We start from the raw sequence: 23,624 nt of genomic DNA, 5'->3' as shown, positions 1-23,624 counted from the left end.
TACGCCGGCGCGGGATAAACGCGTCATCGCGTGCCTCTGCTGTTTACAGTCGCCGGAAGACTAAACGGATCGCTCAAAATTACAAATATATATCAGTAATATTATCAATGGACACATGAATCAAATGGAGCAGTCTTTCATTTCAGACAAACGGGTAAAGCACGAACGACAGAAATCCATGTGTGTACAGTATATTTCAATTCAGTATTGTAAATATGATCGGTTTAGTTGTCAGACAAAATATTGAGTTATGCTGTAAGAGAAAATATACACGTTTTATTGTTATGCTTAATCTAGGCTCTCATATTTTATATATAATATTAACATACATGATACTCCTAGTGAGTTTTTACTACTATTTTTCTGTTGTTGTGGCAATGTGTAATGTATAGTATACATGATATAATGTACAGAAATAACTTATTACAATTATACAACAGTATATTTTGTGTAATGCTATATATTCCCCATGTCAGTGTGTTTGTTGAGCATCAGGGGAGTCATGCAGCCCCTCAGAGACGCGGAGCTGGGGGCCTCCACCTTCTTCGCCTCTCCTCTTCCTCATGATGTGTGTGGCAGCAATGGTCTTCCTCTCACCCCCAACTCCATCAAGATCCTGGGACGCTTTCAGATCCTCAAGACCATCACCCATCCCAGACTGTGTCAATATGTGGACATCACCAGAGGGAAGCATGGTATGATAGCTTTCATGCTTTATTGAAGTGCATTTCTCACTAAATGACTGGCAAATCATCAGATGCCCAGATAAGATAAAGTCTAGTCAAGGTGCTTTTATTTCCATAGCGCTTCATACAATACAGATTGCTCCAGCTTCACAGTATGATGATTTCAATGATTTTGAGCAAACTTCAAAAATCAGACAAATGTAAAGCAAGACGTTAGTGTCAGTCAGTTCAGTTAAATAAATATGGTTCATTATGAAACAAGCTCTACTGAAGACAGCAGTGTTGTTATTCAACTAGAGTCAGTTCAACCAGTGTTGATTCAGTTTGGTTTGAGTCCATGTTGCAAAATTAATTAAATTTATTTCAGCCATAAAGCAGAAGTGAAGTGAAGTGACATACTACCAAGTATGGTGACCCATACTCGGAATTCGTGGTCTGCATTTAACCCATCCAACGTGCACACACACACACACACCGTGAACACACACCCGGAGCAGTAGCTGCGGCGCCCGGGGAGCAGTTGGGGGTTCGGTGCCTTGCTCAAGGGCACCTCAGTCGTGGTATTGAGGGTGGAGAGAGCGCTGGACATTCACTCCCCCCACCTACAATCCCTGCCAGCCCGAAACTCGAACCCACAACCTTTGGATTACGAGTCCGACTCTCTAACCATTAGGCCACGACTTCCCTAAGACAGTGTCATTATTCAGCTTAAATTCAGTTCAAGTTTTGTCCTCATCCGATAGAGTCAGTGCAGTTAAATCGTTAATGAATATTAAGTGTATTTTAGGAGGACAGTATAAAAAAGTAACGTCCATTGATAAATTACAGTAAAATAAAGTTTATTTCCAATGAATAGCTCAAAAACAGTGCATCTCATGGCTATCTAGTTAATTTTTTTTATTTCACCTCATAATCATAGGAAGGGGAATAATTGTTCATCAATTATTCGAATAATTCCCATGAATTAAGGGGAAGTCGTGGCCTAATGGTTAGAGAGTCGGACTCGTAATCCAAAGGTTGTGGGTTCGAGTCTCGGGCCGGCAGGGATTGTAGGTGGGGGGAGGGAATGTCCAGCGCTCTCTCCACCCTCAATACCACGACTGAGGTGCCCTTGAGCAAGGCACCGAACCGGTACTATCAGTATTGACACTGTGAAGCTGCTTTGAAACAATCTAAAGTGCTATATGAATAAAGAGCTTGCCAGATCAAAAGCTCTTGAGTTTTTTTGTACAATATTCTTATAGTAATAGCTGTTTATTGGACACTTTGTACTGCAGACTTTAACATGAAAAGAAGTGCGCACGTGACCTTTATATTGTCATTAAGTTGAAATGTGTGCTTTTTTCTTTTCTTTTAAATACTTAACCAAGTCTGTTTTTCTTTTCTGGTGCCCTTCAGGGTTTTTATCTTAGTGATTTTTATCTTTGCGGTTTAATGACATTATTTGTGTGCGGATTCTGCCTGTGAGAATCTTTCTTTTTATCTTGCGTTGCTTTATGACTGTTAGCTCAGTATTTATCGCGCACAATGCGCTTTGTATCATGCACACATCCCCTATGAGAAAACCCTCTGAGATCGATGCATGTGTATGCAAACACATGTGTTTGAAGTCCTTATGACATTTATGCAGATTTATTAGAGTTATAACTTTCTTTCATGTTTGAGAAATGACCTTGAATGCAGGTCATCATCTCGCTGGAGGGAATAATCATTTCTGAGGATAATGGCTGGGTTATTAAAGCCAATTTTTAAAATGCTCTTCTTTAGTTTTTCTTCACTATGTGATTCAAGTGGGAATAGTATGAATGTTGTACATTTTGGAGTGATTGCTATTGCAAAACAATAGCGTTTTTTGAAGATACTGTGACTTTTTTTCAGTTGCATGCAGAACAGCACAAATCAAATATAGAATAAATAAATCACAGATAAATTTACTTGAGATGCAAAATCTCAAACAGTAGAGAATGGTGCTTGCAACATCAAAGATTGTGGGTTTGATCCCCATGAACTCTATTTTGTCTCTTGACATTTTGCAGAACGTCTGGTTATTGTAGCTGAGCACTATGAAAAAAGCTTGAAGGACCTTCTGAAGCAAGGGAAACCAGTCAGGTAACACATGCATATGGAATATAACTGATTGCATATGGTCCGTTTACATGACATTGCTGCAAATGAAGGATTCTTTAATGAAAAACAGTATTTATCTGAAATAGAAATAGCCAATTTATGGTCCATTTAAGGCAACTCCAATAAATAAAAGCATCAGTTAAATGTTAAATGACATGAAAATAGTGAGTGATTCCAATTCTGATTACCATTTGATACAACATTGTCCTGTGCAACATCGCAGTATTTCTGAAAGATGTATTTGAACGGTTCATACTCTTCTGAATTCACACAGTGACTATCATTTTTAATCTGTTCTACATCATCAGGTCAACAGACTCGTTGCTTTAATATTTGTGGCAGTGCTGTTTTTGGTATCATTCTGAGATCTGTTAGTGGTTTGTATATTCTCATGTGGAAGCCATTGACACCGTTGTCAAATTCTTCATGTGGCTGGTTTTTGAAAGCTTTTCTTTTTTGTAAGCATTTGATCGTTGTGTGTGTTATCTTTGGCCTGCATTATTAGGGCGATATGTTTTATTAATATTGACACAATTGGGATCAGAGTGTAAGAAAATTATAAATGTTAATAGTAGTTGTAAATTGGGCCAGTGTGACAGCAGTTCACTATCAGTGAACATATATTAGACGTCAATGGTATTTTACTGAGCGAATGTTACTAAAAATAGCTTGAAAACAAGACATAGGACAAAAACAACTTATTGAAACCAGTAAAGCTGCCGATTTTTAGACAATATATAAAGCATTGAGTCACAATTTCCAATCAGACCAGTCATGTCTAGCAATATTTTCACCACCTCAATTACACATCCAGATTTTTCAACATCAAGACCTGTCTACAAGTTTCTAGACTTAGTCAGAAAAGTCTGAATGTACTGTTTATAATATTTGACTGATAAGAATACATCAGTTTGCAGTAAAAGTACATGAGGAACGCTTTATTCAACACCTAGGCTAGAATAATTTGTTAAATGTAATCATCCTTTTTTTTTATTCTGTATTTCGGTTCCAACATAAAGCATTGATTGATTCTAAAACTTATACTTACAAAAAGCGCTCAAATTACAAATTCACCAAAAACCATCCCAGTTTTGTCCATTAAGTGACATGAACTTTTATACCCATAAGGGATTTGTTTTTGAGGTCAGACTCACCCAGCAGCCTCTGTTTGTCCTCTGTGTCTTCAATTAAAAGCAGACGAATGCAGTGTCTTTTACTTTCAGTATCATGCTATTAAGCACAGAAATACTGTAGCTGTCTGAGCGGAATTCCCAGCTAAACCAATGATGTATTCACAATTACTGATTAACATTAGCCGTGACTGAACTGCTCAGACCGAATATTTATGCTGCTCTTGTTCTGCCATCTACTGTCTAATCAGACATTATATTATGAATTAATGGCACTTTTTAATGTTATTTTGTAATGTGTACTATTGGATTATGCCTTTCATTTGACCCCACAGAACCTATATATATCTATATATGTTAGAGAATACATATATATTTATGTATGTAAATGCATATTTATTTATTTGTTTTTAGACTAGAATAACTGTTTTATCTTTTTACTTTAACTTAAATTTTAGGAGTGTTAAAAAAAATACCAAATTCTACCCAAAAATTGGTGATCGAGCATTCATGATCAGGTCTTTATTCCGGGAGATGTGATACATAGTTTAACATAGGTATAAATGGGTAGGCAAAGGTACATATATGGTTGTAATATTATTTAATAAGTTTACTTTTTCAAGATTTTAAGATGTTCTTGTCTCTCTTAGTCCAGAGAAGGTGCTACAGGTTGCCTATGAAGTGCTGGAAGGCTTGGAGTTCATGAATAAACACGGCATGGTGCATCGTGCTTTGTCTCCCAACAATGTTCTCCTGGACCGCGAGGTGTGTAGATACAAAGATGTGTATTGAGAACTCATAGATAAGCTGCATGATGTAAAAAAGTTGGGTTGTTTCATATTTTATTTTTTATTTTTTTTATGTTTTTTTAATTTAGATCTGTAATTATTTTTGCTCAAACATTTAATAATATTTCATAGCTTTAATATAAAAGCTTTATAGTAAATAAACTGGGAATTCTGACAAACTGTACGATACTGTTAGCAATTGTGAGTTTATTTAATGCAATAAGCACAGTAAGATTGTGAAATGAGAATTGATGTCGTGCTGTGACGTGCTTTCAGCTCACTGTTGGAATAAAATGTTCTTTTGCAAATCAACAGGGTAGCGTGAAGCTGGCCAAATTCGGCCTGTATCATATGAGCGACCACGGAGCAGATGTTGACTTTCCTATTGGGTACGTCATTCAGCTAAAATGTTTTCCATTTGTTTTCTGATCTAACGTATTCCTCAAAATGAAACTCACGTGCTTTGGAGTCTATATAAGGGTACAGATAACATCTCGGCATCATTATTGCAGAGCAGAAAGTCAGGGCCAGCTTTAAATCTTGTGCGCCGTCTTTTTAAGATGCATCGCGGCTCCAAATCGACGCGTCAGGCTTTCATGGAAAAAAAGATCAATGGGTCACGCTGTGCTCTCGTAATAAAGAAAGATGAACTAACATTAGAAGTGCATCATTATGGCCCATCTTTGTTTTGATCAAAAGCAGATCCTGGATATCAAAGCGGCTTCCTTATGCGGTATCATAAATAACATAGCTGAGTGGCACAACTAGGAGCCCTCATGTTCACGGAGGGCCCGTCTTATAATATCCGGTTGTGATTTGGGTTTTGTGGGACACGTCTTTTGTTATCTGTCATCACAAAGACCACATCTGCACTCTGCGAGAACTTTTCAACACCCGTGTCTTCAGTTCCTCTGTGTTTCCATAGATATCCATCTTACCTGCCTCCAGAGGTTATTGCTCAAGGCTGTGTCTGTTCCAGCGACCCCTCGATCATTGAGGCCCCTCTTCCTTCAGGGCCCAAAACAGACGTTTGGTCTCTCGGGGTGCTTCTGTTTGAACTCTGTGTGGTACGCTTTGTTTTCATTGATTCAGCTCAACATTGACTGAATTTTACATTAATGCAAATTATTTTTTTCTTTTTTTCCCCCAAGATATGAATAATTTATGATGTTACTGTACATATATTGTATGTTTAAACAAAATCATGTCCCCAAGGTTTTACTTACAGGTTACATTTTATGCATATTTATCAGTCAAAAACAGTAAAGTTTATAAATTACTTTATTACCTAAATAATCCATTGGTCATACATGTGGTTATTTGCAAAATGTCATGAAAGGCGATTTTAAAAAAAAGTACACATTTGCGTGAAATACACTGAATTTTTTTGTAGCTTGGAATGTGCTGAATTACTGAAACATTTTTTTTAAAATAATATATGAAATAGTAAACTCAGTCTAATTATAAATATAAAAAAACTACATAACATCAAACATTTTTTTTATTCATTAATTTTTTATTCAATTTCCAGGCCAGTATTATTTTATTATTATGTATATATTGTCATAGTTTATATTAACATTTTGAATTAGATTCATTTTTATACTTTGTTGTTGTTTTAATTTTAGTTGAATTTGTAATTAATTTGATGTATTTTTCTAATTATTTGTCTTTTTTAGTGATTACTGTTTAGAATTTTTATTTTATTTTTTTCAGTTATTTTATTTTAGATTTATTTTTTATTTAAGGTGGTTATTTTAAATTTAAACTAAACAAAACTGGAATTGAATTTAAACATGAAATGTTAAATAACACTAATAACATTATTAATATATTTTTATTAGATTTTATGTTTTTAAAATAATAATATTTATATAGTTGAAATACATAGTTCAACTTAATTTCAATTAACAAAAATGTTTTAATAGTTTTAGTTTTAGTAAATGGTATTAACTGTCCCAGGCCAGAAGAAATGTTAACTAGATAAAAAAAAATTGTAAACAAACTTTAATGTTGGCTTGACAAAGCCTATTCTCTTTTTAAAAAGAGGAATACAAGGTCAAATCAGGCACAGTGCATTATGGGATACAGCATTGCATTTAGTATGCTGTATTGTATACTGCACTTTTGGCAAATGAAGTAGGGCTTAGAAAATTTGCATACTGCAAAAATATTCAGACTTTTTAACTGTGACCACAATGATTTTAAGATGAACTATTTGATGTCATGTGACTTGTGTTGCCCAATAGGGAAGGCAGATACTACAGAACATTGATATTAGTGAGAGAATGAAGTTCATCATCACCTTAGGCAAGTTTGTGCTTATGTGACACTGTTTATGTATTCACACCACATTATTATGTCTATTTTCTGTTGTAATGCATTTGAGAATACCTTATCGTCTCTACAGGATGCATGGATGACATAATCACTGTTCTTGCCGAGGAACACGGGTGCTTAGATACAATTAAGGTAAGTTTACTCATCTTAATGGATAGCCTTTCAACTTTGTACTTTACATTCCTTGCAAAGATATTTGATTGTTTTCTTTTTTTGTAAACCTTTTACTGCCGGACAGAGAAATACACAATCAGCCTCATGCTTTATATGGTTTCATCTCAAAGGAATTTTACTTTAAAAGGTTTTCTTTGAAACCTCTTAACACTGAACACTCACTGGTCATATGGCTAATGTTTTCCAAATGCTCTTATAAAACTTCACTTTTCAGTGGGGTTTATGGCATGAATGACAGATAGATTTATTCGAGTTTGACTGGGTTTGATGCTTTACTAATATTCTTGTCTCCGTCTTTTTCCCAGGAGCTGCCTGAAAATGTGCAGGCTTTATTGAGGAAATGCCTAACGTTTCTCCCTTCAAAAAGGTTACCTACAATATTTAGCCCTATATCATTTCTTTATGGGGAAAAAAAATCTCTCTCATCTTCCAATGCTTTTCATGCAGGCAGAAGGGTCAGTTTGGCATTATGACATTATGTCATGAAATCTCTTGAGTAGGGACTTACACTTATTTTTACCAGTAATTTTATTATTTAAATTCTTTGTTGGAATGGGTCATATAGTTATAAAATTGATATTTGTCATTCATATTGCATCTCAGTATTTTTTTTAATTAACAGCCATTTTTACCACTTCAGAATATAAATATGTAGCAGAGATACTATTATAGTTGTTTATTAATATTTTAAATCGGTTTTTATTACTTTTATATTTTCTGTTTAGTTTCATTTCATTTTAGTATATGCTATTCATTTTTATTTTAATTTGAGTTATTTTAGGACAATTTAGTCAGATTTTTTAAAATCACTTTTAGGTTTCATTTATTTTTTAAGTTTTAGATTTAGTTAAATTTTTGTTTTTATTTATCATATTTCCAGAATAAGTCTTTAGAATCAATAAATTTTAAAACTAAATAAATTTTTTAAAAATGTGTTTTATTTCAGTTATCATTTATTTTATTTCTATATTAGTAAGTTTGCTTTTGTCCAATTGAATTATCATATTATTGGAATTGATTTACTACTAATAAGTAATACATACAGTATGTGACTAAACATTTTATTTTATTTTAGTTAACATTCATGTTTAACTTTTAGTTAACTGTAATAATTAATTTTAATAATAATTAATAATTAAAGCGTTGAAAATTGGAATTTTCCCTACTAATATTTTCCATACTTGTTTGTTTTGGTTTAACTGAACACATTGAAAATCACATTATTGGAATTGATGTACTACTTAATATTAATACTACTAATAATTATTAATGCATGCAGTATGCGAGTAAACAGAGAGGACCAAACTTATGCTTAATTAATAATAATTATTAGTGTCTGATTGTTCTTGTCTTTCAGACCCACTCCGGCCGAGCTTCTGGGAGACTCTGTGTTTGAGAGCATTTCCTGTCAGTACACACCCTACCAGAGCCCTGTGCGTCTGTTTGCCGCGTCCCCGCGCTGTGCTCTTTTACAGCTTCCTGAGGACATCAGTGAACTCTGTAAAGGTTCGAGTGCCCAGATCTCACACTATGGAAAAATTTAATGACTATAAAAAAGTAAATTCTAAAAATAATGTTAATGACTATACTGCTGTGTTGTGCAGATGATGGAGAGAACTACCTGGCAGAGAGAGCCATAGATGAGGTGTATCATCTGTGGTGTTTGGCAGGAGGAGACCTGGAGAAAGAGCTGACCAATCAAGAGATCATCCAGTCAAAACCTCCCATCTGCACTCTTCCCAAGTACTCGCATATCTCTGATCCCCACATATCGCCAGCTTCAGTGTGCAGAATAAATCATCTGCTTTAAATAGCTGTTTGCATTCATGTAGTTTGTTACCATGCTCAAATGTGTTTGTTGTGTTTGTGTTTCCAGGTTCATTTTGGAGGATGGCGAGTCTTTTGGTCAAGGCCGGGACAGAAGTTTTCTTCTTGATGACACAACTGTGACTCTTTCTCTTAATCAACTAAAAAATGTAAGGGTGTTTGTTCATATAGGCCATCAAAGAAAAATTGGAAATGTATTAAAAAACTAATTATATATATATATATATATATATATATATATATATATATATATATATATATATATATATATATATATATATATATATATATATTATATATCAGAAATTTAGGAAAAATTAGTTTTGTACATTTGTGATTTATCTTCAATATTTCGATTTAGATGTGTAATTATGATTTGGGTTTATACTGAATATTGTAGACAATATTACAATTTTTTACAATCTTCAACATTTAGATATATAATTAAGATTTGGGTTTTTATTGAAATATTAAAAAAATGCATAAAATGTGACATTTAAAAATATATTTTTGCATTATCTACATATCACAAAAGGTTATTTATATATAATATTTTTATATTACATAAATGTGTGTTTATATTTAATAATTAATTAAAAAATATATTTTTAAGTGTCTGTTTACAAATTTAGTTGTTGAAGTTGTGAAAGGTTTTAAAGCTAAATCTGGAAATATTTGGCAGTTTTTTTTTTAAACAAAACAAAAAAAATGTTTGTTTGACATACGAAAACACGTCTAATCTCTCATTCTAGAGGCTGAAGGATGTGGCAGGAGAGACGTACTATCCGTTACTAGAAGATGAGTAAGTAATCATCTCTTATTCATTAAGTCTCATTTTGTGTTCAGTATTCTGGTGTGTTTGGCAGCAGGCAGTGTCTGTCTGATGCTATAGAAATGTCCTTTGTGTCCCGCAGGCAATCCAGCCTGCCTCAGTCTAACAGCAGTAATGAACTGTCTGCCACCATCACACTGCCCCTCATTATCAGAGAGAGAGACACCGAGTACCAGCTCACCCGCATTGTCCTCTTCGACAGACTGCTCAAGGTCCTTCACACACACACTTTCTTAAAATGACCACATAAAAATAGCTGATGAAATCACCTCATGATGGATGTCCACCCACAGAAAAACATGGCTCATAAAGAGTCAAAATTATGTGCTGAGTTTTGCCTAAAAATGCCAAATGTTGTTTTTGAGGTTTTAGGATTTAACTTGACATTTTCAAAAAGAAAAATCATTAACATTGATTTATAGGTCCTTTTGAAACACTTTTTGCAGAACCCTCGACGTTGAGTAATAATTCATAGTATATCAGTTTAACAGACTTCATCAGCTCATAAAGTTCAACTGTTTTTAATGTAAATAATTCCATAAATGTGTTTCGCATTAATTTTTAGGCGTACCCCTACAAGAAGAACCAGATCTGGAAGGAGGCGAGGGTTGATATTCCTCCTCTTCTGAGGGGTCTGGCCTGGGCAGCTTTATTAGGAGTTGAGGTACACACAAATACTGCATTTATACTCCAGGGAATATATTGTAATTGTTCAGCAATATATGTTTTATGACCTTTTTTATAGGAAACCGTGGGCTGTAATCTTGAGTCAAATCAAAATGTTGATGCATTTGGCTACTAAAAAGCATGCCTGGCGTTTTCTGGTCATTAATGAATTATTGATGCATGATGTGTGCAGTCAATCAGATTTTGACACAAATTCAGTGCACATTTCACTTTATAGCAATACAATGATTCTGTTTTAATATTAAACATGCAACACTTCCACATTCAAATCAGTCAATGTACGCCCACAGGGGGATATCCAATCAAAATATGACGGCATTGATAAGGACACGCCCATCCCCACTGATAGACAGGTGAGACTCTTTTCCATGTGTTTAATAGTCTTTGCACTGATTGAGGTTATTGAAAAGCTGAATAATTCATCAGCCTGTTGAATAATTCACTTTGTTTGTGAAGTGCCTGTCTTCACCTTTAAGCCTTGTTAAGATTTGACTATCCACTGCTGAATATTTCAAACAGCGTTGACGGAGACACGTCGCCCACCTAGCCACCCGTCTGAGTTCATTTAAGGCTGCAGTTTTTATGCATTAGAAGCTTCGTTATCATTTGTCACGCAGATTGAAGTGGACATCCCTCGCTGTCACCAGTACGACGAGCTGCTGTCGTCACCTCAGGGTCACATCAAGTTCCGGCGGGTGCTCAAGGCTTGGGTGGTGTCTCATCCTGATCTGGTGTACTGGCAAGGTGATGGAGCAATGCTTGGGTGGGGTCATATACACGGTTCCGCTTTCTGCCACTAGATGGCACCAAACACTCAGTGTTTCTGCTGTACATTCAGCATTTGATCAAGATCGCGCATTAAATCTTGTGATTTATTAATGTCTGTGTGGGTGAAACCTGTCAAGAACACATCTGGGTCATATTTCACCCTAAAATATTACGAAAATAATTTTTTATAAAGATAATTAAGCTTATTGTTAGGAATATCAAGGTGTTTTTTATTTAATATCATTACAATTAAACACATTTTCACCAAAATTATAATTGCAATAGTATGTAATTGTTCTCAGTGGTGATTCTCATTAAATTCTTATTTCTGTAATACATATTATGTAATACATAAGCTGATATATTTCAAACAAATCACAGCAGTTTGTAAGTAAATAATTGAATGCAGCAATAAATCATTCTAAACCATAATGTACAAATAATATACAGTTTAAATAATAACCCATTTTATTTTGCATAAAGATTTTTTTTTTTTGCTATTTTCATGCTAAAATCATTTTCTCCCCAGAATTATTACCATTTTTTTTTTTTAATTATCTTTATTCTGAATAACAATTTTCATTACAGTATTTATTTTAATTCCTATCATTACAAGACAATACAACAAATATTATCATGATGTATAAATAGAATTTAATTCTTTTTTCTTTAATTTTTTTTTTATTAATGTGATGGAAATCATGTCACAAACAATGCATAAAATCTTAATCCTAAAAAACAAAACAAATTTAGGGTGAAATATGACATGGGCATTTTCTTGACAGGTCTTATGAGATTGTCCCATGTATGTGTTGATTTAATGTTTTTGCTGTAGGCTTGGATTCGCTTTGTGCACCTTTCCTCTATCTAAATTTCAGCAACGAAGGTAAGATTTCTGGCCAATTTGTTCTGTCTTTATTTATTTATTTTTTGACATTCTTCTTGATATTAGTGCCTCTAGCTGAGCTAACTCGGTCTTGTTATTATTTTTCCTCTCAGCTCTTGCATATGCATGCATGTCGGCCTTCATACCCAAATATCTGTATAATTTCTTCCTGAAAGACAACTCGCATGTGATACAAGGTAAGGTGACCTTTTCGTTTCTCCATAAAGAATAGAACTACCGTATTAGATTGAGAAAGTGCAAAAAAAAAAAAGTAACCACATTTAATCAATTTACAGCATGCCTGATTTGTGTGGCAGTTTGCACGTGCTTTCTTGCATTGCAGCTGTTTCTTAAAAATCCTTTAAGTGTTTATGGCTGTTACACTGAAGTGATTACTGCCATAAACACTTCCAGGATTTCTGTAGCCTGACATTTGGGCATGTTTGTTGTTGCGTTTGCTAGCTCAGCTGTCAGCACTTCAGGAGCAGAATTGCTTTGTTTTGCTCTCTGACTGAGCTTTGAGCAAAGTGTTTGTCCTGCCATGGGTATAACGTGTTAAAAGTGTTTTTGGCATGAGTGCAAGTGCCTGAATGCTCTTATTCTTCACTTCTCCAGAATATCTGACCGTCTTCTCGCAGATGATTGCGTTCCACGACCCCGAGCTCAGCAACCACCTGAACGAGATTGGATTCATACCAGATGTAAGTGTAAATAATTCAAAAACACATGAAATCAGTTACATGCCCCATGAAATCAATATTTTATTTTTGTGGCTTTTAGTCTATTCCTGTTTGCTTTGAGAGTCATCTGTTTGCTAGTTTACTCCTAAAAGTGTTTCCATTGGCAGAACAAAAATGCAATGGTAAATATTGTGTCTAAAATGTAATTGAGCAATGTGTTACTCAGTATTAACCTTTTGTTGTATTCAAGAGCCGAGGAATTTCTTCAAATCCCCAATACTAAATATGAGCTTAATAACAGTGACCCTTCTTAGCAAACACCAATGAGTGAGGTTATTATTATTTTATTTAGATAATAGAATATAATAATAATAATAATGGCAATAATATTTGCTATATTATATTTATATATTTTTTATATAATATATCAAATGTAGTAATAATTTTATATTATATTTATATGTTAAAAAATAATATATAATAGTCTAATTAAATAATTATTATATTGTAATTATTTTATTATAATTAATGTTATAACAGTATTAATGATATTTTATTATAATTAATATAATAAAATTATAATTATATTTACTTAAATGACTACTATTAAATTAATACTATTTAATAATAATATAATTCTATTATATCTGCCAGTCTTAAAAAGTATTAATTTGCCCTTGCACAGATTAGGACCTGAATCAAAGCTATTTTCAAAGTTTAGATTAGTTAAGCAAAGTTATTTTCATATTGTTGTGTGTGTGTGTGTGTGTGTGTGTGTGTGTGTGTGTGTAAAATTAATTAAAAAGTAATGGAGATTGCTTGAAACTTGTCAGTTTCCAAACTTTGCTACTAATGCAATTTACATTTAGAAAACATATTTACGTATTGTTTTCCCTTTTATTTATTTCTCAAATTATCTTTAATTGGTCTTTAAAAAAGTCTTAAATTTACCTTTATAAAACTTGCAGAAACCCTCAATTTAATATAATTAAAGATTGGTCATAATGATTATTATTTACTGCAGTAATGAGTTGTTACATTTTATTTTTATTTTTTATTTTTATTTTTTCTGGTTTTAATTTATTTATTTTTTTTAACATTTATCTTATTTGATTTTCTTGTATTAGACCAATCCCCTGTCACTAAAAGGGTAGTTAGTACACTCAATTCTGAGTTCTCAATTAATATTATTGTTTCAAAATGAGTAAATGTAAAAGATAAAATGCTTTTGATTGCATATATACAGTAATGGCTTGTTTTTGACAGCAGATCCTCTCTAGAGTGATTGAGCACATCTATGCGTTCATGTCCTGTCAGGCGTCAGATCTGCTGTGGCTCGTGTCATTGATAGGGTGCTCACACGCCCGGCTGACCCTGAGATTTGATCGCTGGCCAAGTTTTCCTCGAGCACGCACACACACCGGAACATTCTGGGATTCACAAACGCTCCCTTTATTTTTTAAAATGCCAAGATGATGTCTCTCTACACTGATGGATAGGTGACCTCCACAGACAAATCCACCCACAGCTCTGCGATTGAGGGTCCAAATAAATGATGAGTTGTGGGAATCAACACAGAGTTGGTCTGATGCAGGAGGAGTGAACCCGTGTTCAGTTCAGCCTCTGCACAGCTGCTGTTAGGGTTTGACCGCATGAATCAAAAGAAGACTCATGAGAGGATGTAACCACTGCCGAACTGGAGTCTCTGAGAAGACCGCATATATACACTTAACCCTGCCATGATTCCCAATGCATTTGATCTGGATGTGTTTGTTTTCTTGTCAGCACAATCCCAAAGTCACCTTGCGCACTTTTATAGAATTTGAATTGGTAGCATTTTATGCTTTTCTCTGCAACAAGGTGGACCTTGTTAACATGGGCCAGAATACCCTAGCAACCATCTGGTCATGCCCTAGCAACCACCCAAAACACCCCGTTCACATCTAGATTCTTTTTGTGCATCACCAGATGCTTTTGCACTGTTTGCTTGATGGCCGTTTATTCCCACAGTTGTTGTCATTTTAATTTGAACTGTAGTTGGGATAATATTTGATCTTGACTTGACTTATCTTGTTATAATCAAACTGTCTTTTAGGCATGAATACATCTTGGCTGATGTTAGTTGAGGATTTGGCTCAGTTCAGTTCAAGTCTGCACGAGTGCTATTATATTTGGCAGCACAAGGTCTGAAATTCACAGCAAAGTGACCTAGTTTTGTGTGCTGCTTCATGATGGTATTCTGATAATGTTGTATAGGCCAGTTCTTTTGCCAAAACTAACCGTTTTTTTTTTTTTTTACATTTCCTTTCAAAGTATTCATGAAAAAATGGCAAATGTGTAATTTCAGACCTAATTGGGTAATATTTGTTATGATGCAATCAAGGGTGACGTTAATGGCAGTTTGGGGTTAGTACGATTTTTACTCCAGCAAGGATGCGTTTAAATGGACATTTATAATGTTGTTTCAAAAGATTACAAATGCTGTTCTTTTGAACATTTTTATTCAGTAAAACAATTATAATGGTTCCACAAAAATATTAAGCAGCACAACTGTTTTAAACATTGATCATTAATATTTAAACAGTTGATTGATCAGCGAATCAGTACAATAGAATGATTTCTGAAGGATCATGTGACACTGAAGACTGGAGTAATGATGCTGAAAATTCAGATTTGATCACAGAAATAAATAACATTTTAAAATATATTAAACCAGTAGAGATTTTGGGCTATCATCTCTATCGTGGTTACACGCACATATGATGTTACTGTGCTACGTGGTCATGAAAACTTGTTGTTTGCACGTGTTTTTTTAAGCATTGCAGTTGTGTTTTTAAGGGATTTTTGGGCAGCTCTTAAAGTGACAGCAGTCTAATATTCCTGCAGTATGTCGTTCATGTGAATCAAACAATAAAATACACTGTAATGAAAAAAATAGTTGTTTCAACTGAAAATAATTTGTTACCCCGCTGACTAAAATATTCCAGTTGTCCCTTAAATTAACATTGAGTAACTTCAAATTTCAAGCTGACTAAACTAAACAATTTAAGTCAGTGGGGTAACAAATAATTTTAAGTTGAAACAACTTTTCTTTTTTTTTTTTTACAGTGTAGAGAAAATGTCTCACTGCTCTTGTCTGAATCACAGTGAAGATTTCTTATTTATTTGTTCTACTGTAGTTTTTTTTCCCCTTTATGTTTGCATTTCTTCAGTGAGCTTGAGTTTTTATTTTTTTAAATTTTTTATATGGTATCAAAAATGTTTAGCAGAAATAACTACATTGTGATATATATCGTTACCGTAAAATAAAATCACTCATATTGTGATATAAGATTTTGGTCATATCACCCACCCCTAATTAAAATTGCAATATTGCATCAATATTTTGATCAAATAAATGCAGCCTTGGTGAGCATAAGAGATTTTCAAAAACATTTAAAAATCGTACCGATGCCAAACCTTTTGAACGTTAGTGTATATTGTTTCTGACACCATCTATATTGGGTGTCAGGATGTCATTGGACCTCGTCCCATCACGCACAGCTCCTCGTTGCCTCTAATTTCGACTCCTCCGCGGCCATGCTGTCATGTTTAGCAGCGGTCAGTCTGTCTCAGTTGGCGATAGAGCTCTTCCCAGCAGGGAGCTGATTTGGCTAGACCGAAGCCTGTCTCGCGCTCGTCCTCTCATTTCTCCCTAAACCCCTCTGAGGCCGAGCCACCAATCAACTGCTGAAATGGATTATACATCCTACCCAACCGCAACTGAGCAGAACCATGGGAAAAGAGGCAGTGTTGGAACAGGTGCTGGAGGGAGACGCGGGGATGTTGGCTGTTCATTACACTCCCACACACGTCCTCTCGTTTCACAGAGGGCTGTGAAACACAGGCCTGAATTACAAATACAGGTTTCCTCTGATGAATTTAACAATCGCTGAGGTGTTTTATTGGGAATTATGAAAGAGCCCGTGCTGTTTATTCATATTAATCACATTGTTGCTCATGTAAAAATGGCTTTTGTGCAAGAATGAATGTTCTTTTTTTCTGTTCTTTTCAGCTGTATGCTATCCCATGGTTCCTTACAATGTTCACACGTAAGTATCAGTGACTCATTGGCAAGATTGAGCGTTTGCTAAATTCATAATTTTATTTTTTTTATACCTAATGCACTAAAGAATAATAACAAATAGGGCCTTATTATGCAGTGTTACCGTTCCTTTTCTCCTGAAGTTGACTGGTTCCTTTTGTTCAGCTTTGTGGAATAAAACATCTCCAAATTAAGGTTAAGATGATCCAGTTGGTAAAACTATAGAAGGACATATAACCTTGGCAGTAATTATAGTGATTTGCACTGTAGTAATTAATGGCACGTTGAATTGTTCTGATTACATCTTTGATGATAAATGCATCAGATTTGTTCTTTTTGCATTTCCAAAACAATAAGCAATTATAGACTAATTGTGCATTGTTTAATCATACATTCTGTAATGTGTCGTATCTTACGGTAAAACACACAATAATAAAATAATAAAAACAATATTATTTTGTATATTATTATTATTATTCATTAGCAACAAATATTGTTATTAATAATAATGTACAATTTATTATTATTATTGTTGTTGTTATTATAGCAGAAATAATATTAATAATGAAAAACTATATTTGTGTAATTTAATAAAAATATATAATATTTCAAGATGCTATGTTGATTACGCAACAATAAACAAGTTACTTATTTTTTTAAGAATAATTTTTTTCTTTAAATGCACAACAAATTCATTACTTATTATATTTCTGAATGACTTGTTATTTATTAACACTTTTTAAAATAATACCATTATATAAATGTCTTTTATATAAACATGGATCGTTCCAGTTCTGCTATCTGAAATCAGAAATTACACAATATAGCAACAGCCATGATACAGAAGGCCTGTTGACCATATTAATGCACAGCTGTTACAGTGCAAAGGCTGCAAAATACACTCGTAATAAGTCATTTCTTGTCCCATTTCTTCCGCAGATGTGTTCCCCCTGCACAAGATCTTCCACCTGTGGGACACTCTGCTTTTGGGAAACTCCTCTTTCCCCTTCTGCATCGGTGTAGCTATTCTACAGCAGCTGAGGGACCGTCTGCTGGCCAACGGCTTCAACGAGTGCATACTGCTCTTCTCAGACCTTCCTGGTAAGAGTCACCAGTGCACATGCACACAGAAAGTCCATCTATAATGATACTCTGGATTTTTTGTAGCAAAAACAGTGATTTAGTTTCTTGTGACCATTTCTGACCCGACAAGCTGTTGCTGCTGTACCTTCAAGACTTCTTTATATAAATGACGTGTGTTATGTTTAGGTAACCTCTGTGTGGCAGTATAGATTCGACTCTCTTTCAACAGGCCAAGTTGTTGAATATTGAATAGGCATTGATATGTCAACATGGGTGGTTGTATGCTAATGACAGTTTCTAAATGACTTGTTTTGCAGTTTGGTTAGCATAAATTTGCATTGTGGATTAATATTTCTGTATAGTACTACACTGAGCTTTCTTTTTCAAAAGCTTCATAGTGTGTTGAGATTTTTTTTTTAATCCCATTCGACCCCTTCAACCGAGTAAAGGTCCAGTCACATTTTACAAAATTTTGCAGTGTAATTATGTATGAAGCAGAGTTCACACAGAAATCACTTTCAAACCAAGCAGCTTTCTGTAGGTCACTGCAGCGAATCTGTATGATCAACATGAATATGATGAAACAATAAATTTGACCTCATCTGAACTATATACTAGAATTAAGTAGAGCAGATGCATCGTGGGAAAATCCACTTTATACTATAGAAATGCTGCGCATTTAATATGTGCTAATAATATTTTTTAATAATTAATAAAGATATTTGTGAAAAAAAAAAATGTTATCATTTGCTCACCCTCGTGTTATTCCAAAAAAATTATTCTTCAGCAATTGGAGTGAAATTTTTGGTGAAAAACTTAAAAGTAAAACTCAAAACTTAAAGTGATAAAAATTGTTTTCGGGAGTTATAATAAAGCTAAAATAAAATCAATTGTAAATATTAGATTGAAAATTCTTTATTGCCTTGGCATCTAACTGAAATAAATAAATTGAAGTACTAAAATGACAAAAACTTAAATAAATATATAGAACCTAAATATAAATATTACCCCAAAAAATACTATTTTTTTTATAAAAGCACTTAAACCGATCCTTTGTGGGGGGGGGGGGGATTAAAATAAAATGTAAATATTTAAAAAATGAAAAAAATTATTTTCTCGATTATGTTTTCCGACTAATTTAAAAAGTTGAAATACTAGAATTTCTAAAAACTGAAATAAACACAAGCTAAATAAAAATATTACAAAAAAACCCTAATGAATTTTTTTAAAAGGCACATAACAAAACAGATCATGTGGATTCCTGATGAAATGACTGAATTTCACCCACAAAATTTTGCTGAGCAACGATAAATATGACCAGTATATACTAGAATTATGCAAAGCAGGTGCACTGTGGGTAAATCCTCTGTATACTATAGAAACACTGAGGATAGTGCTGCAGTCGCTGTGGACCCAGCCTTGGAAACTGCAGAGTGATGCACACTTGTCTGGTTAGGCACACCTTGCCTTCCCTCTGTCAAACAATGTGCTTTATTCCCTATAAGCTTCCTGACGCCGGGGCTCAGTTGGGACTTGTTTGCGATGAGCTCAGGATAAGTTATGCAGCTTATGTCGTTCTTTCCGTGTGGTATGCTGGGAGAGGCAGCTGGCACCGGCGTGGCCTGATGAGGGGCGTTCTGGTCGGGACAGCTCCGTGTGTTTCCTCTGGCATCTGCTTGCCACTGTTCCCCGAGGTTGCTGTCAACACGGAGCTGCGCGGCGTGGCTGAAGTGATGGACGATGATTGAGTCTAATGTGAGGGAATTAGCTGGGAGCATTCAGCGCTGCAGGAACGCTGATGGTGTGTACACTCAGCCACAATGCAGGGATTACTTCCCAAAATAATGTGGAAAATATCACGTTATCGTGGCAGTTGAAAGCAGGACCATTTCTGAAACTTGTCGCTATGTCTTTCAGGCTAAAACACAATGGTGTAAACAAAGGTTAGGCTTTTTTTGTGTGTATACTGTGTGTGTGAAAAAAGGTAAAAAGGCAGGAGAGCGGCATTTAAATGTCTTTTTCTTATTTAATTGGCAGTAGATATGCATTCTGGTCATACTTTCAGTTTTTCCCACCATCTGAGATGATGTCTAGTCCATTTTAGTCTGTATAGATTTGAATACATTTTTGAATCTCTTTAAAATAAAGATTCAAAAACATATATAAAGGGGCTGGACATAAAATTAAATTAAAATGACCAATTTAGAAAATAAAGACACACAACCGTATAAATGTAAAGGGCTAGGACACCAAAAAAAAAAAAAAAGAATAAAAAAGAAATAAATTTGTAGCTCGCAAAATTAATTTGTGCTTGTGTTGATATAAAGTAGTCTCAGAGATCCTTTTTGTTTTAGTTTTTGGTTCAACTATTCCCTTACAGGTGCAATATGTATTTTTTTCTACTTTGCATGATTTACACATAAAAATATGAATACTAGATTTGACTTTTTATGAGACAAAGACTTATCGTAGTAACTAAAATTATTAAAATATTAAATTGATTTCAGGAATTTGAATAAAGCTTAAATAAAATAAAAAAAATATTAAATAACGAATTAAAAAGCATAAATTAGTAACTGAATTAAATTGAAATACTAAAATTGCTAAAACTGAAAAATAAATCTAAATAGAAGCTAAACAGAAATATTACAAAATATAATAAAAATGCAACAAAAGTACATAAGACTTTAACGAAAATTAAAATGAAAACTGAAAATATTAATATTAATAAATACTATAAAAGTATATGATATTATTTTACATAGGGATTTTCTAAAATACATATTTTATTCTACCCACTGTGGCCAACATGTCGAGATCACATGACCAGCTTATTTTTGCATTCATCCAAGTTAATGAACTGAAACACCTGAGGATCTGTTTGTTTGCAAAGAGGCTAATGCTGTTATATTAGTGGTTTGGGAAGATGAATATGAAACATAAACACTACTTATTGCACCATTAAAGCTGAAACGTGCAGCAAAAGTGACTTGTAACAGACAGTCCCATTCAAATTCTTTTTATTTTTTTTTATTTTTTTTTGCCGTTTCCAGAGACTAGGATTGTCACAAAGACGAGTATGATTTTGCGATGACGAGTATGAAATTCTAAAGAAATCAACTTTAACATCAGCAAAACCATTGCACCAGAAATCATAGAGAAATCTGTTTTAGACATGGCAGCGATGTTCAACAGAAGCCCGTGAGACACGCCATTACTCCGTCCTGTCAGGACACAAATATCCAGCTGGAAGCAAAGCGCAAATCACATTTTGACAAAAAGAGGATCTGACTACAAGTGGCTAATAAGCATCTGTCACTGACAAGTCTGGAAATAGCTTCAGAGGTTTTACAGGACGGTTTTCTATCAGATATTGCTGAAAACTTGACAGAAGCAGAGAACGCGAGGGATGCACTATGAGGTTTGATCGGTTCCTCAAGCCAGATTAACTAGTAGCGCTGTTTTTGAGTCATCCAACTGTGTCAAAACCTGTTTATATCATGTAAATCTACTGGCCTGTAGGAGTTTCTGTAGTCTAACACTCAGCAGCATGTAGCTGACTGCATTATTAGGAGTAAGCTGCCTGGGTATGTATTTTTTTTTTTTATAATAATCCATTATAAATGGACTAAACCAGCTCTGACATCCATCATCCATCGTAAATCAGTGCTGTTGGATATTTTCTTCTTTGAAAAAGTGCTGTACATACTGTTTGATCTTGTATTTTGTAATATTTGTTTTATTTTTGTTGTGATGACATTTTATTACCTCCTCAGGCTAATGATGTCTCAATTTTTTAAAACATGCAGATGATTTCGTTTCTCTGTTCTTTCTGTAGTCAAATAAGGACATACAAAAATATAAGAAGGGAAAATCTTTTAAAAATCTAATTTAAAAAGATTTTAAAATGTTTGTACAGTAATACAATGTATGAATGTATGAAAATGAGCGAGTGAAGTGACATACGGCCAAGTATGGTGACCCATACTCGGAATTCGTGCTCTGCATTTAACCCATCCAACGTGCACACACACACACAGCAGTGAACACACACACACACACACCGTGAACATACACACGGAGCAGCGGGCAGCCATTTATGCTGCGGCGCCCGGGGAGCAGTTGGGGGTTCGGTGCCTTGCTCAAGGGCACCTCAGTCGTGGTATTGAGGGTGGAGAGAGCGCTGGACATTCACTCCCCCCACCTACAATTCCTGCCGGCCTGAGACTCGAACCCACAACCTTTGGATTACAAGTCTGACTCTCTAACCATTAGGCCACGACTTCCTTGGTTTTACCAAAACTTTTAGGCATGCTATCATGGTAATAGCAATGTTTTGTGACATATCCTGGCATAACCTTTGTTTTTTGGGATGTAACATGGTAGTACCATGGTATTCTTTGATGTTTTTTGAAGTATTAATATCATAACTATAAAAATCACAAAATGCCATGGCATGTTAAAGTACTAATCTATTATGACTGTGCCATGGTACCGCCACAGAACTTTTGCAAGGCTCAGCTAGTTGTCTAGGTGGGATTTTGTGCTTCAGAGGAAGACTTTGTGAGAATTATTTACAAACATGTCACATTATTTCTCTCGGGGAAGTCTGTAAATGTTGCCTGGGGTTTTTTGGGCATATGCGAACCATCAGTATTCACAAAACAGGGAATTTGTTTCAAAGCAGAACTTTTGTCAGCTTACTGACTAGTAACATTATGCTGCGAAAACCCACGAACTCACAGGCTTCCGAGAATTAAACGCCTTTGAAAGTTTTGCTTTTGAAGCCGAGGATGGGGCTTTTTTTCGTAAGTTGAACAGAGGTCTCGAGGGATTGGCATCTCTTCTCTTTTCTGTCTGTAATTGACAGCAGTGTAATTAACACCACGTGGGGCGGTAGTTCCTGGTGAACGTGGATGAACATGCAGACACTTATGTTTGAGAAGGTCACGGCTGTCGTTTCTTCCACCACATGCTGTTGAGTTGTTCTCCTGCCTCTAATGCATGCCTCAAATGCCTCGATTTACCTCACATGCATCCACGATGTGGGCCGTTATCTCACATCTTGAGATTGTTTCGCTTTATTTGTCTCCAAATTGCTCGTTTTAAATGGCTATTTCCTCGTCACAGAGGAGCAGGTGGCATTAAACATTTAAAAGCCAAGGAAGGAGACTGGTGTATCCAAACGGGGTGCAGGTCGATACTGCTGAGATTTAGGGATTTAATTTTTCTGTTCTCTTTCGCTGCCAAGCCACAAGAAAAGTCTGAGGAGTTGAGGGAGAAAACTCCTTTTATAGGTAAAATATGTTTCTTTGCTGCTTACCAGCTTCTCGGTTTGCTGCAGTCTTTCAGACTTAAACGCACACGCATTTCACTGCATTAGGGAAGTTTTTATATGCAAAATGTTTTAACTCTCTCAAACCTGTTAATATAGATTTAAAGCAAAACTTGATTTTTTTTGGTCCATAAATGTGGTCCTTCCAAGTTGAACTACAAAACCTGCACACAAATAGTTATCGGAAGCACTTGTTC

The 23,624-nt window shown here is 34.7% G+C and overlaps 1 protein-coding gene across 2 annotated transcripts in view; it reads left to right on the top strand.

The window, feature by feature from the left end:
• The first annotated feature begins 20 nt into the window (after positions 1 to 20).
• The window catches only part of LOC306874354 (TBC domain-containing protein kinase-like protein), a 48,938-nt gene continuing 25,334 nt past the window's right edge, over positions 21 to 23,624 (top strand). The window contains exons 1-22 of one of the 2 annotated variants that reach the window (XM_079424323.1): positions 21 to 180; positions 477 to 695; positions 2,723 to 2,795; positions 4,594 to 4,708; positions 5,047 to 5,120; positions 5,657 to 5,798; positions 6,981 to 7,041; positions 7,142 to 7,203; positions 7,551 to 7,612; positions 8,603 to 8,751; positions 8,850 to 8,988; positions 9,122 to 9,221; positions 9,825 to 9,874; positions 9,987 to 10,116; positions 10,470 to 10,568; positions 10,882 to 10,944; positions 11,209 to 11,335; positions 12,195 to 12,245; positions 12,359 to 12,442; positions 12,861 to 12,946; positions 16,980 to 17,016; positions 17,949 to 18,110. In XM_079424323.1, the coding sequence (XP_079280449.1) occupies positions 503 to 695; positions 2,723 to 2,795; positions 4,594 to 4,708; positions 5,047 to 5,120; positions 5,657 to 5,798; positions 6,981 to 7,041; positions 7,142 to 7,203; positions 7,551 to 7,612; positions 8,603 to 8,751; positions 8,850 to 8,988; positions 9,122 to 9,221; positions 9,825 to 9,874; positions 9,987 to 10,116; positions 10,470 to 10,568; positions 10,882 to 10,944; positions 11,209 to 11,335; positions 12,195 to 12,245; positions 12,359 to 12,442; positions 12,861 to 12,946; positions 16,980 to 17,016; positions 17,949 to 18,110 (2,059 nt within the window). In that variant the 5' untranslated portion in view covers positions 21 to 180; positions 477 to 502. The remainder of the gene's footprint in view (positions 181 to 476; positions 696 to 2,722; positions 2,796 to 4,593; positions 4,709 to 5,046; positions 5,121 to 5,656; positions 5,799 to 6,980; positions 7,042 to 7,141; positions 7,204 to 7,550; positions 7,613 to 8,602; positions 8,752 to 8,849; positions 8,989 to 9,121; positions 9,222 to 9,824; positions 9,875 to 9,986; positions 10,117 to 10,469; positions 10,569 to 10,881; positions 10,945 to 11,208; positions 11,336 to 12,194; positions 12,246 to 12,358; positions 12,443 to 12,860; positions 12,947 to 16,979; positions 17,017 to 17,948; positions 18,111 to 23,624) is intronic. The other variant, XM_079424324.1, reaches the window with a different exon arrangement.

Source organism: Barbus barbus (genome assembly GCF_936440315.1).
Source record: "Barbus barbus genome assembly, chromosome: 8".
Classification (NCBI taxonomy): Eukaryota; Metazoa; Chordata; class Actinopteri; order Cypriniformes; family Cyprinidae; genus Barbus; species Barbus barbus.
The sequence above is the reverse complement of the archived record's forward strand: the minus strand, read 5'-3'. Positions and strand labels throughout refer to the sequence as shown.